Source organism: Manis pentadactyla, chromosome 16 (genome assembly GCF_030020395.1).
Source record: "Manis pentadactyla isolate mManPen7 chromosome 16, mManPen7.hap1, whole genome shotgun sequence".
In the NCBI taxonomy this organism is placed as follows: Eukaryota; Metazoa; Chordata; class Mammalia; order Pholidota; family Manidae; genus Manis; species Manis pentadactyla.
In genome coordinates this window covers 51,255,803-51,271,432 of record NC_080034.1, presented here as the reverse complement: position 1 = coordinate 51,271,432, position 15,630 = coordinate 51,255,803, and the positions used below count along the sequence as shown (strand labels likewise).

General features: G+C 39.6%; 1 protein-coding gene across 4 annotated transcripts in view; it reads right to left on the bottom strand.

Annotated features, from left to right (window-relative positions):
* Positions 1-15,630, bottom strand: part of DTNBP1 (dystrobrevin binding protein 1) — a 156,652-nt gene that overhangs the window by 99,932 nt on the left and 41,090 nt on the right. For all 4 annotated transcript variants that reach the window (XM_036890614.2, XM_057493639.1, XM_057493637.1 and 1 more), the window contains one exon: positions 3,421-3,553. In XM_036890614.2, the coding sequence (XP_036746509.1) occupies positions 3,421-3,553 (133 nt within the window). The remainder of the gene's footprint in view (positions 1-3,420; positions 3,554-15,630) is intronic.

Sequence of the window (15,630 nt, the reverse complement as noted above, 5' to 3'; positions counted from 1 at the left end):
ACAAAGCCACAGTAATCAAGACAATTTAGTACTGGCACAAGAACAGAGCCACAGACCAGTGGAACAGAATAGAGACTCCAGACATTAACCCAAACATATATGGTCAATTAATATATGATAAAGGAGCCATGGACATACAATGGGGAAATGACAGTCTCTTCAACAGATGGTGCTGGCAAAACTGGACAGCTACATGTAAGAGAATGAAACTGGATCACTGTCTAACCCCATACACAAAAGTAAATTTGAAATGGATCAAAGATCTGAATGTTAGTCATGAAACCACAAAACTCTTAGAAAAAACATAGGCAAAAATCTCTTAGACATAAACATGAGTGACTTCTTCATGAACACATCTCCCCGGGTAAGGGAAACAAAAGCAAAAATGAACAAGTGTGACTATATCAAGCTGAAAAGCTTCTTTACAGCAAAGGACACCATCAATAGAACAAAAAAGTATCCTACAGTATAGGAGAATATATTCGTAAATGACCGATCCGATAAAGGGTTGACATCCAAAATATATAAAGAGCTCACATGCCTCAACAAACAAAAAGCAAATAATCCAATTAAAAAATGGGCAGAGGAGCTGAATAGACAGTTCTCTAAGAAAGAAATTTAGATGGCCAACAGACACATGAAAAGATGCTCCACATCACTTGTCATCAGAAAAATGCAAATTAAAACCACAATGAGATATCACCTCACACCTGTAAGGATCGCCACCATCCAAAAGACAAACAACAACAAATGTTGGCAGGGTTGTGGGGAAAGGGGAACCCTCCTACACTGTTGGTGGGAATGTAAATTAGTTCAACCATTGTGGAAAGCAGTATGGAGGTTCCTCAAAATGCTTAAAATAGAAATACCATTTGACCCAGGAATTCCACTTCTAGGAATTTACCCTAAGAATGCAGCAGCCCAGTGTGAAAAAGACAGATGCACTCCTATGTTTATCGCTGCACTATTTACAATAGCCAAGAAATGAAAGCAACCTAAGTGTCCATCAGTAGATGAATGGATAAAGAAGATGTGGTATATATACACAATGGAATATTATTCAGCCATAAGAAGAAAGCAAATCCTACCATTTGCAACAACATTGAGGACCTAGAGGGTATTATGCTCAGTGAAATAAGCCAGGCAGAGAAAGACATGTACCAAATGATTTCACTCATATGTGGAGTATAAGAACAAAGAAAAACTGAAGGAACAAAACAGTAGCAGAATCACAGAACCCACAAATGGACTAACAGTTACCAAAGGGAAAGGGACTGGGGAGGATGGGTGGGAAGGGAGGGATAAGGGTGGGGAAAAAGGGGGCAGTATGATTAGCATGTATAATGTGGGGGTGGGTATGGGGCGGGCTCTACAACACAGAGAAGACAAGTAGTGATTTTACAGCATCTTACTACTCTGATGGACAGTGACTGTGAAGGGGTATGTGGGGGAGACTTGGTGATGGGGGAAGCCTAGTAAACATGATGTTCTTCATGTAATTGTAGATTAATGATATTAAAAAAAAATACGAAATACTCTAGTCACAGTTGTACAAGTGATGATATGACTCAGCCAGTGCTGGCCTCCTGACGTAGCATTCACCAAGTGCTGACCACTAGTGTAGGCACTATACTAAAATAACCCTATACGGTCCTATTACTATCCCCATTCTACAAATGAGGAAACCATGTAACTTCTAGGGTCACGTGGCCTGAACCCAAGCTGTCCAAGTTGCTGCAGAAATTCCCTTTCGAAATGCTAAGCCATCTTAACAAGTTCCTTGAAGCTTAGCTGTATTATAAATTAACTTAAGTGACTAACTTCTCTGCAACAGAGTATTTCCCTACTTTTTCATTTAACACTGCAGACCCAGTCTAACTCTAACTCTGTTACCTTCTAGAAGGAAGGTTCTTTCTCATGCCCCTCAGTCTGAAAACCCCTGGGTACCAATGCTCACCCACTCATTCAGGAGTCCTTTCTCTGACAGGATTCTGTTCTTAATGCCGCCATACCTACCATCTCTGTGAGCAAAGAAATTTACAAAAAGCACCTCCAAAAAAAATTCATATGCTTACAGACTTTGCAAACAATTTTAACCACGGCCACCCTGGAGCTCTTTTGACCCTCTTCCATTTAGAACTTGCCCATGACCCGACCCGACCCACCCCAACAACGTGGCTGACTCTTGAGTGTGGTCCCTGAACTGCCACTATAACAATCACCTGGGATGTTTGTTCAAAGTAATTAGACCATTAACTTTCAGTTGACTCTCCAAGGATGAAGCCCAGGAGTCTGCATTTTTCATACCCTCTCCCCAGATGATTCCAACAGCTCATTCATATCTAAGACCAGCCCTAGGAACTCACAGATGTGAGAATTTCAGAATACTCACTTTTCATCTCTACCCCAATCCCATGGCAGTATTTCAGAACACTTCAACATCAACGTAATAATCCACACTACCAAACACAAACTCACTTTTTTACCTGCTGCATGCCAGGGAGAGGCCCTTCCTGCCCACATCAGTGACCCCCTCCTCCTATTGCTACACACTCGTCCCAGCCGTTCTCAATGGACCAGTAACCTTAAAATCAACTATGTTCTCTGCCCCACATATCCTCCTACGCCCACTAAATCTGCTCTTCAGCCTAAGCCCCACTCCAATTCCACCACTTGTATCTCTTCCATCTCTCAGCCCCCTGGCAATTCTACCTCCTGCTCTGCCAGCACAGACCACAGTTTGTCCCGGGCAGTCCCCCTGGGCAGCAGAGGGACATACCCTGCCCCAGCCGGGGCCTCAGCTCATTCAGCAGGCTGCCACCCACAGGTTACCCTTCCGTTTCCAGTGCAGACTGGCCTAATGACATAACCATTACTACAGCCAATACTTACAGGGCATTTACTGCCTCGGACAGGATTATCTCATTTAACCCTCACAGCAGTCCCGGAGGTGGGTACATTATTATCCTTACTATAAGCAAGACACACTGAGGCCAAACAATGAAATAACTTGCCTAAGGTCTCATGGCCAGGATAAGACAAACTTGAAATTCAAACTCACTGAGCACCTTTTCACAGCCTGGGCTCAGGTTCTTTTTCTTCCTGCTCTAAGAACTAAGGAGGAGAAAAGAGTGAAAAAGAAAAGAGCAGCTCAAGATTTACCACATGGAGACATGAGGTCAGGTTCCCATTTCCCAGGAAAACGTTGCTGTTGATCTGCTTCCCCCCACCTAGCATCATCTCCTAGCTTTTCAGAGCTCACCTCCAGGTAAGGGCAACAGACGGCACCAAGACATATTCATCATGATGTGGAAGGCTTATTCATGAACTTTACATGCTGAAACCTTTGTCTTTTATCAGCCCAAACTTGTAAAGAATAGTATGTAAAATGAACATTGCTGGCCAATTTTTCAAACTCACCGCTTGTTTTTCTTGTAATTTTCCAGTTGTTGGGACTGCGTATGTTTGCACCTTTCTAATTCACACTGTCCACATAAATCCTCCAGATTCAGCAGGTGGGTTTCGACCTCTTCAAAGCTAGCCTTTAACTGAGCTGGAAGCATGTAATGTCAAAAGAAGAAATAATTGTCAATCAAAATCCTTGATTATGGAGAAAAGAAAAAGAGTCCAAAAGTTATTAAAAGGTTAAACTGTTGAGACACTTTTACACTTATTTAACATTGTTTATTAAGCTTTCTTGAAGCAAATAAAATACACTAACAGGAAAACATACTTCAAATTATGTTTTTTGAGTATATTTTTAAATTTCATACACTTTTCAAGATGTAACTCTCACAACACTTAAATGTGCTATTACCCAGGATGATGAGGAAAGGGAGTATCCTAGTTAACCCAGCACGATACCCTACTTACTCAATATACCGCACATGAATAATCAACTTCAAATAATGTGAACAGAGTGAAATACAGTTAACACAAATTATAATGAACATAGTATAATATCTGAGGTTCCAAGTTACTTTGACATTTGTTCTGCCTTGGCACATGATAAACATAAATTTTCAAGGCACTGTAGACATGTACAAACACTCAATACGTGTGTAGTTTCTGGGCTAGTCCGCAGTGGATGGGGAGGAGACTCCACTCTTTCCCGGACACACTCCCCCACTTTGCGTCAGAGCCCTGCAGCTCTTCTGGAACACGGAGATCATCTAGACATACCTTTGTTTTAAAAGATTCAAGGCCAAGGCCTGCAGAAATTAATCTAGCACCCTGCCCAAGATACCTGGCTAGTGAAGGGAAGTCAGGAATTAGCAGAGTCCCTCTCACACTACAGTAATTTTCATTTGATAGGATGCTAAGTAAACCAAGACTTCATAGTTATGGGCATGAGGATTGGCTGTTTTCTGACAAGGAAAGTTTCAGACGTCCAAGATTTTAGAACGTAAATAGCATTATGGCCATTTACCAAACGCTGACCACGTGTTTTGGATACAAACATGAAAAAGACAGTCTTATGCTCAAAGAGCTTAGAAAAGGAAGGTGTATGTTAAAGGCAACACAGCCTGACAGCCAGGTATGAGATGCTGGGCAAACTCAAAGGAGTGGCAACTGGCAGGGAGTGATGAGGGAGAGGCTCAGCCTGACGTGGTCTCCCACGCCCGAAGCCCTGCATCCGGCAGGGCAGCAGCAAGCTGGCCCTGCAGCTCTCCAGCCTTGGTTTCACTGACCTGGCTAAATACAATTACAGCGTGTCTAATTCCTTCATTTATCCACTAGATTTTCCTATGACTGTCTAAATTAGCTTTCGTAGCATCTAGGTTAGGAACAAATGCCTCAAATTTCAATTTGCAGTGCTAGATTTGGTGAGACAAAAATTTTGGTCTGTTTTTAATTACCTTTGACCCAAAGATCTATTAAACCTAGAAGCATTCACATTTTCTAATATCCCGAGTTTTAATTCTATGGTCAAAATCTGCGTTTATAAAAACTCCCTTTTATTTCATAGAGCCTGGCACTTAAAGACATGGATTTGGGAGGAAAATAAGATTTTACTGAAAAGTGACAATGTGACGCAGCAGTCTAAGCACTCCTCCTCAAGGACACTTTAGGTGCCGACTTTCATCATATTTTATCCCTGTAAGCCGCTGGTAAGTCTGGGAAAGGTTGATAATAATGCATTTCGTAACAGCTTTGAATCTATCATGAGGGGCCACATAAAACTGCTAACATGTGATTATGAAAGTCTAACCTGAAACAATTTACAAAATCTAAGTTTTAATCAATGAGAAATTATGTCTAGATTTTTTTCAAATGTCATAGATAAGGGATTTATGTGGGGGAAGACAGGCAAAATAATGTTATTATACTAGTTGCTATTTACTTTTTGTCTTTATGTTAAGAAAATGACTGGAGCCTCAGCCTGGGAACCAGTACTACTGGTCCTGAGGAAGCAATATTTAGCTCATTCTGTTATAACTAGTCTGATAGGGTCTTCAAAGGTGATCATAGCTAATAGGATTATTTAAAAGGCTATTTCACTTTGATTAGTGATAAGAACTAGAACAATTAAATTTAATATGGAATCCATTTAACTTTAAGTTACTGGGTTCCTCCAGTATCACACGTTATGTTACCCTGAGCGTAGAGAACACTGGCTGATAACTGGGACAATGCATGAGCCTGCAGACGCACTCTGCCCTTACAGATGAGGGGAGACTCTGCAGTCAGCTGAGGTACCTCAAGGGCTAACAGTACACACCAAGGTGGTCAAAAGGGTTCAGTGAGGCTAAGTACATAAGGTACTTAACTTAGCACTTGGCAGTAAGTAAAAAATTAATAGTTATTTTAAAAATGTGGAGAAAAAATTTACAAAGATTAGCTAAGTTTCATAAAAGTTATTTAAAACTAGTAATTGTATAGCCCAGTAATAATCATGTTGTAGACACCAGCTATGTATCTAACAGACCAAAATGGTGGTAAAACTCTTTTTTTCTGACAAACTTATAAACCTATAAATTATATACGAGACTGTGCTTAGACTTAAATCTCTTACAAGTGACGGGGATTTTCAAATGATTTTTCTAAAAAGAAAATAGGAATGGAGTCAATAATTATTCTGTATTGGAAAACAACTATGTTCTTTTTACCTTCATTATTTTTATTTGGACAGATGACAATTTCCATGTACAGCCTAGCTCTGTGGGTTGATGACAGAGCTAATGAGGCCGGGAAGTGGAATGGAGCTGATCTCTAGGCAGGCGATTCATTTCTCATGGAGAGAAATTCTATGTACAAACTGAACTTACCCCCTAGTTTCCTCTTCTGTTAATAAAATGGGGTCCAGGTGAAAACAAGGGAGTGGTTTAGTGCTAACCTGGACCTACTAATGAGAAACCAGCCAACCTCGTGTCCTTCTGCACAGAGGACAGCACCATGTTCTTGTGGCTATGGCAGATCTGCGTTTTAAATGCCTGCAAGTCAGTAGTCATTCTATGGCTAACACCAAAGCCTACTAGTTTTCTCCTTTAAAAAGTCTCAAAGATTCCCAAATACTTTAAAAATCCAGCTTAACTCCTTACCATATTTGGGACCTATCGCTGCCTGGCCACAACCTACCTGGATGGTCTCATGTTTCATGCCAGAGGAGCTCTGCTCATCAGCACCTCCTGGCCACCCGGCCCTGGGGAGACTCTGCAAGCTCCCACTGCCCACCCCTCTTTTCAGGCCCAGCCCCTCCCTCCAGCCGCAGCCTAGCTTCTTCCTCTGTGTTCCACACACCGTGAGCCTGACACGGGACCTGAATTCTGACACTGTTGGTGTCTACTCAACCCTCTCAAGAATCACTAAGGGTCTTAAGGGAAACGGCTGTATTTTCGCATCTGTATTCCTAAAAGCTAGTCCACTGAATTCAACTAAGAATAATTTCTGGTGTACAGAATGATTCTACCACTCCAAAATGTCAAAAACAACTAAGAGAGCAAACCTCTGATTCATGTTCACCTAACTGAAATATTAGGAGGTTATGCTAAATTTTGTAAAAAGAATAAATTAAACATGGGCAGAGAACTTAGAAAACATTAAGACAATGGTACTTTGTTATCAGTGAGTCAAACCAGGTCCCATTATCAGTGAGTTAGAGCAGCAGAAACAATGGAAGTTTTCCATTTTAACTCTTTAACAGGCTTAAAATCAGTATTAAATACAGAAGAATTGTATTGACAAAAATTAATTTTCTTCCCTTTATATTAAAAACCTAAAACTCTTTAAATAATAACCACATGCATATATATGTGTATTCTCAATATTTTATATTGAATTTAAATGAGCAGAAATTTAATTTCCCTGTCATAACCTGCTCATTTCCTGTTACAAAACGAGTAGCACATGAGCAAATTTGATAACCAAACTTAGAATGCATGTCCATGAAATATCAGCGAGCCTCCATGGACACAAACACACCTTTACAAGAAGCTCACACCTCACCATTTTGCTCGCTGTAACAACAGCGTATGTCTCATTTAGTGATCGGCGGAAAAGGTAGGTAGAATTTTATTGTGAAAAGCCATTTGGGAATGCCTGACAGCTGTGCAGGAAAGAGCTTCGCAAATCTTTGTGAGAAGACTGTCCCAAAGGAAGCGTGATTCTGTTTGGAATTTTTCTTTGTGCCATTTGTTTCAAATATATATTATCTATAGTGTAACCACTGATATATGAAAAATGGAGTGTCATGCGAACAGTAATTATTTCACACTTAATGAGTACCTTTCTAACAAAATAACTGGTTGCAAGGAACAAAGAAATCTTTGTTGGCTGCAAACCCAAAGGTCACCAGGTACTAAAAGATTTGAGTCCTCAAATGCTTACATTACTCTTTTATGTAATAAAGTAATATGGTATGGTAATAAGGAACTTTAAGAAGTGCATTAACTTGCAAAAGCCATTATGGAACAAATGAGATCTGGATAGTAGTCTAAAAGGTGTCTAAAGAGAGTTAATGTGTCTCTTGAAGGGTCTATCTCATAAAGTAACCCGGACAATAAAATAATCTAGTTCATGAAACACTAGTAATGTGATAGTCGGCCTGCTGGATGCTCTCTCAAGTTCTGCACAGGAGAGAGCAAAACAATGTAGCAGGCTAGGTAAGACCAGAAGACAGATACAACCTCATCATGTGGCTGTCATTCTCTTGTAGCACTTTGTTATCTAAGAATTAACAGAATCTTCTATTCTAGATGAAGCTGTCTTTAAAGTAGGTCGTGTAAAATAAATCAAGCAACAGAGAAAACTCAAACCCTTGACATTTTAAACTTCAATAAGGGAATAGGATTAGGCTACCCTCTAGTGGAAGTTGAAGAGAATTAATAAATACTTTGTGAACATTTTACCAGGTTTATGATAAACACACACTGGTTATTTCACAGAACACGTACAGAATCTGGAAGCCAGCACTCCACTTCCTCACATACTCTTGTTTCATTGTACAGAATGCTACAGTATTCACCTCACCACATTTCATGTTGTGGTTTTGTATTCTAAATGATTTTGTCAGGCAAGCTAAATGGTGTAACACCCATCTAACCACATCTGTCAAAGCAGTGGGTTTGCAAATCTGGAAAGGCCAGTGACTCCCACTAGAATGTCAGCTTCCTGATGGCAGGGACCTGGTCTTGTTCCCAGCTGTATTCCCAGAGCTCACGAAGAGCACAGGGCACACAGCAGCTGCCCAACCCGTACTAGGCACTGAGCTGGGGCTTCACATCCGTCAGCACATCGAACCCTGCACTACTCAGTGAAGGCAGAACTCTCAGCCCCATTCTGCTGACGAGACACCAAAGCTTGGAGCAGTTAGGAAACCTGCATGGGTCTCACAGCAAGTTGTGGAACTGGGATCTACACCCAGATCTGAGAGTCGGTCCACAGCTCTCATTTTCCAGATCCCAGCATGTCTTTACCATTTCTTTTTTAAATGAGAAACTTTAGCAGTAATTATATTACACAGGCTTTTGTAAGCTGATGTATCACACCCCATTTAAAAAAAAAAACATGAAGGGATTATCCATTCCTAACAGTTCCTGAGGGATCATGTAATCAGGGGTCATAATTATTAAGTCATTAAGATAACGGAGCAAAAAGCATCATCAAAGGCCCACACTGTTCACATCATATAAACCCTTTACTCTTTCAGGGCAGACCCTCCAGATAGGAGAGCAAGACTAAGAGTTAAGTTGCTTGGAAGGTGGGAGGAGTGACTGGATATGGTATAACATCTGATGATCAACAGGTAAAAGGTTCAAAGGAGATCTTGTGACCAAATACAGCTTAGTTACATTTTCTCCTACATTATTTTTATTTTTTATTATTGCTTGACTATTTAAGCCTTGTAATACTATTTCAAGGTACTTAGGTGATGATAAGAGGTATTTTGAGGCTACCACAAAATAAAATAATCCAGTAGTTTACAAGTGACCACTTAAAAACACAAAGTGATTCAAAAATCTAGGAATGATGCATAAACTCATTAAAATGAATTCATAAAATATATCCACATATATATTTATACAACCTACCCCACCAACTTTGGCTTCAAAATATTTTCCTATTATAAAGAATATCAACACTGATTCCAAGAAGCTTAAGTTGTTTATCTAAAAGTCTCACAATTTCAAAATACCTCTCTATTCTAAGTCAACAAATACTAGCTCTCAGGAATTTCAGCTTGTCTAGCATCTTCTACAGGTAGTCATTCATTACCCAGTATAAGTATCAGGCAAGTAACAGCACTAAGGTAAACCCCAAAGGTAGCATGTATTTCAAATGTTAATGGTAATTCAGATTGAAAATATATATAAAAACCAACCATCTAGGGAGATCGATTCAAGATGGCGATGTGAGAGGTGAGACAGAGAACTCCTCCCAAAACCACATATAGTACAAAAAATATAGTTAATACAACTAATCCTAAAATAGCAACAGGAAAGAAGGCTGCACCAGACTGCATAGACCTGGAGAATAGAGCAGACCTCACGAAACAGGGTAACGTGCCAAAGCCTTGATCCGGCGGGACTGAAGCCCTTCCCCCACCCCAGCTCACTGACGGGAGGAGGAGAAACTGAGCAGGGAGGGGGTGGAAGCCTAGGACTGCTGAACACCCAGCCCTGGAGATCTGCTTTGGAGCACAAACCTACATTGCATGGTGCTCTAGAGATTGATGGGTTTGGAAAGCTAAGACAGGCAGAATACTTGAGAGACTGAGATTCCACCCATTTGTGGAGGACAGGGATCCACATCCGGCTGCTCTGGGACAAAGGAAAGGCGGGGGGTCTGAGAGGCTTCCTAGCAGCGAGAGGGCTGCTGAAGGGGCAGGGATTGCATGGAGCTTGCTGCGTGGGAAAAGGGATAGGTGGACAAGTTCAGCTGGGCGTGCTCTGCTGAGCAGGTTGGGAACTTTCAGGAGCTTCAGACACTCCAACCTCCTGGCTGGCTATGCAGCCTGAGGCACCTTCTTCCTGGCCTGCCAGCACCAGCTCACAAAACTGCAGTCACTGTGCTGTTGTCAGGCCAGCCAGAGGGAGGCCCTGCCTCCAACAGCTACAAACACAAAGCACAGAGGCTTACACCTATGCACTTGGACCACTGGTTCTGACTGGAGACAAGCACTGCATCCGGAAGCAGGAAACAGCCCTTTCCTTCCCTCAGGCACCAGCACCGCTCCCCTGTGACCCCCAACCTCACTCCAGGGGCTGAATAGCTCCAGAGACTAGAGGTTCTGGGCACTAGAGGGAGCCACATAGAAATATGAAACATCCAAGGAACCTGGTTCAGACAAAAATGTCACAGAAAAAGGGCCAAATTAAACTGAACTCACCAATCTTCCTGTAAGAGTTGAAAATAAAAATAATAAACATGCTCATGGAAGTACAGAAAAATACTCAAGAACTCAGGAACAAATTTAAGACAGAGAATCAATCATTAAGAAACTCGATATCTGAAATGAAACATACAATGGAGGGATTTAAAAGCAGATTAGATAGAGTAGAAGAGAAAGTAAATGGAACAGAAATTAGAGAAGAATAATACAAAGAAGCTGAGGCACAGAGAGAAAAAAGGCTCTCTAAGAATGAAAGAATATTGAGAGAACTGTGTGGCCAATCCAAACAGAACAATACTTGCATTATAGGGATACCAGAAGAAGAAGAGAGAGAGAGAAATGGATAGAAAGTGTCATTGAGAAGGTAATTGCTGAAAACTTCCCCAATCTGGGGAAGGGGATAGTCTCTCAGGCCGTGGAGGTGCACAGATCTCCCAACACAAGGGACCCAAGGAAGATAACACCAAGACATAAAATAATTAAAATGGCAAAGATCAAGGATAAAGATAGATTTTTAAAAGCAGCCAGAGAGAGAAAAAAGATAAAAAGGAAAAATTATCAGGCTATCATCAGATTTCTCAACAGAAACCTTACAGGCCAGAAGGGAATGGCATGATATATTTAATGCAATGAAACAGAAGGACCTCAAACCAAGAATACTCTACCCGGGAAGGTTATCATTTAAATTTGAAGGAGGCATTAAACAATTTTCAGATAAGCAAAAGCTAAGAGAATTTACCTCCCACAAACCACCTCTACAGTGCATTTTGGAGGGACTGCTATAGATGGAAGTATTCCTAAGGCTAAATAGCTGTCACCAAGGGAAATGAAACCACAGCAAAGTAGAACAATTAATTACTAAGCAGATGCAAAATCAAATCAACTACCCCCAAAGTCAATCAAGGGATAGACAAAGAGTATAGAATATGATACGTAATATATAAAGAATGGAGGAGGAAGAAAAAGGAGGTTAAAAAAAAAAACAAAAAGAACCATTAGGTTGTATTTGTAATAGCATACTAAGTGAGTTAAATTAGACTGTTAGATAGTACGGGAATTACCCTCGAACCTTTGGTAACCACAAATCTAAAGCCTGCAATGGCAATAAGTACATACCTATTGATAATCACCCAAAAGGTAAATGGACTGAATGTACCAATCAAAAGACACAGAGTCACTGAATGGATAACAAAACAAGACCCATCTATATGCTGCCTACAAGAGACTTACTTCAAACCCAAAGACATAAATACACTGAAAGTAAAGGGATAGTAAAAGATATTTCATGCAACTAATAGGGAGAAAAAAGCAGGAGTTACGGTACTTGTATCAAACAAAATAGACTTCAAAACAAAGAAAGTTACAAGAGACAAAGAAGGACATTAAATAATGATAAAGGGGTCAGTCCAACAAGAGGATATAACTATTATAAATATCTATGCACCCAACACAGGATCACCTACGTATGTGAAACAAATACTAACAGAATTAAAGGGGGAAATAGAATGCAATGCATTGATTTTAAGAGACTTCAACACACCACTCACTCCAAAGGACAGATCAACCAGACAGAAAATAAGTAGAGACAGAGGCACTGAACAACATATTAGAACAGATGGATCTAATGGACATCTACAGAACCCTCCATCCAAAAGCAACAGGATACACATTCTTCTCAAGTGCACATGGAACATTTCCAAGAATAGATCATATACTAGGCCACAAAAAGAGCCTCGGTAAATTCAAAAAGATTGAAATTGTACCAACAAGCTTCTCAGATCACAAAGGTATGAAACTAGAAATAAATTACACAAAGAAAATGAAAAAGACCACAAACACATGGAGGCTTAATAACATGCTACTAAATAATCAATGGATCAATGACCAAATAAAAATGGAGATCAAGCAATATATGGAGACAAATGACAACAATAATTTAACACCACAAAATCTGTGGGATGCAGCAAAAGCATGCTAAGACAGAAGTATATTGCAATACAGGCCTACCTCAGGAAAGAACCATCCCATATAAGCAGTCTAAACTCACAATTAATGAAACTAGAAAAAGAAGAACAAATGAGGCCCAAAGTCAGTAGAAGAAGGGACATAATGAAGATTAGAGCATAAATAAATAAAATCGAGAATAAAACAGTAGAAAGAATCAATAAAAGCAGGAGCTGGTTATTCGAAAAAATAAACAAAATAGATAAACCCACAGCCTTATCAAGAAAAAAAGAGAGTCTACACACATAAACAGAATCAGAAATGAGAAAGGAAAAATTACTACGGACACCACAGAAATACAAAGAATTCAAGAGAATACTATGAAAAATTATATGCTAACAAACTGGATAACCTAGAAGAAATGGACAACTTTATAGAAAAATACAACCTTCCAATGTTGACCCAGGAAGAAACAAAATCTGAATAGACCAATTACCAGCAAGAAAATTGAATTGGTAATAAAAAATCTACCTAAGAACAAAACACCTGTACCAGATGGTTTCACTGCTGAAAATTTTATTAAACATTTAGTGAAGACCTAATACCCATCCTCCTTAAAGTATTCAAAAAAGTATAAGAGGAGGGAATACTCCCAAACTCATTCTACAAGGCCAGCATCACTCTAATACCAAAACCAGGCAAAGACACCACAAAAAAAAGAAAATTACAGACCAATATCCCTGATGAACATAGATGTAAAAATACTCATCAAAATATTAGCAAATCGAATTCAATAATACATCAAAAGGATCATATACCATGACCAAGAGGGATTAATCCCAGGGATGCAAGGATGGTACAACATTGAAAAATCCATCAACATCATCCACCACATCAACAAAAAGAAGGACAAAAACCACATGATCATTTCCATAGATGCTGAAAAAGCATTCAACAAAATTCAACATCCATTCATGATAAAAACTCAACAAAATGGGTATAGAGGGCAAGTACCTCAACATAATAAAGGCTATATATGACAAACCCACAGCCAACATCATACTTAACAGTGAGAAACTGAAAGCTTTTCCTTTAAGATGGGGAACAGGACAAGGTTGCCCACTCTTCCTGTTTTTATTCAACATAGTACTGGAGGTCCTAGCCATGGGAATCAGACAACACAACGAAATAAAAGGCATCCAGATTAGCAAGGAAGGAGTTAAACTGTCCCTGTGTGCAGATGACATGATACTGTACATAAAAAACCCTAAAGAATCCACTCCAAAACTACTAGGTCTAATATCTGAATTCAGCAAAGTTGCAGGATACAAAATTAATACACAGAAATCTGTTGCATTCCTATACATTAATGATGAACTAACAGAAAGAGAAATCAGGAAAACAATTCCAGTCACAACTGCATCAAAAAGAATAAAATACCTAGGAATAAACCTAACCAAGGAAGTGAAAGACCTATACCCTGAAAACTACAAGACACTCCTAAGGGAAATTAAAGAGGACATTAATAAATGGTAATTCATCCCATGCTCTTGGGTAGGAAGAATTAACACTGTCAAAATGGCCATCCTGCCTAACGCAATCTACAGATTCAATGCAATTCCTATCAAAATACTGACAGCATTCTTCAATGAACTGGACCAAATAGTTCTAAAATTCATATGGAACCACAAAAGACCCCAAATAGCCATAGCAATCCTGAGAAGGAAGAATAAAGCAGGGGGGATCTCGCTCCCCAACTTCAAGCTCTACTACAAAGCCACAGTAATCAAGACAATTTGGTACTGGCACAAGAACAGACCCATAGACCAATGGAAGAGACTAGAGAGCCCAGATATAAACCCAAGCATATAAGGTTAATTAATATACAATAAAGGAGCCATGGATATACAATGGGGAAAGACAGCCTCTTCAACAGCTGGTGTTGGCAAAACTCAAAACTGGACAGCTATATGCAAGAGAATAAAAGTGGATTATTGTTTAACCACATACACAAAAGTAAACTCAAAATAGATTAAAAGATCTGAATGTAAGTCATGAAACCATAAAACTCTTAGAAGAAAACATAGGCAAAAATCTCTTGAATATAAACATGAGCAACTTTTTTCCTGAACATATCTCCTCTGGCAAGGGAAACAAAATAAAAAATAAAGAAATGGGACTACATCATGCTAAAAAGCTTCTGTACAGCAAAGGACACTACCAGCAGAACAAAAAGGCATCCTACAGTATGGGAGAATATATTTGTAAATGACATATCCGACAAGGGGTTAACATACAAAATATATAAAGAACTCACATGCCTCAACACCCAAAAAGCAAATAACCCCTATTAAAAAATGGGTGGAGGATATGAACAGACAATTCTCCAAAGAAGAAGTTCAGATGGCCAACAGGCATATGAAAAGATGCTCCACATAACTAATTATCAGGGAAATGCAAATTAAAACCACTATGAGATATCACCTCATGCCAGTTAGGATGGCCAGCACAGAAAAAAATAGGAACAACAAATGCTGATGAGGATGTGGAAAAAGGGGAACCCTCCTACACTGCTGGTGGGAATGTAAATTAGTTCAACCATTGTGGTAAGCAGTATGGAGGTTCCTCCAAAAACTAAAAATAGAAATACCATTTGATTCAGGAATTCCACTCCTAGGAATTTACCCTAAGAATACAGCAGTCCACTTTGAAAAAGACATATGCACCCCTATGTTTATTGCAGCACTATTTACAATAGCCAAGAAGTGGAAGCAACCTAAGTGTCCATCAGTAGATGAATGGATAAAGATGTGGTACATATACACAATGGAATATTATTCAGCTGTAAGAAGAAA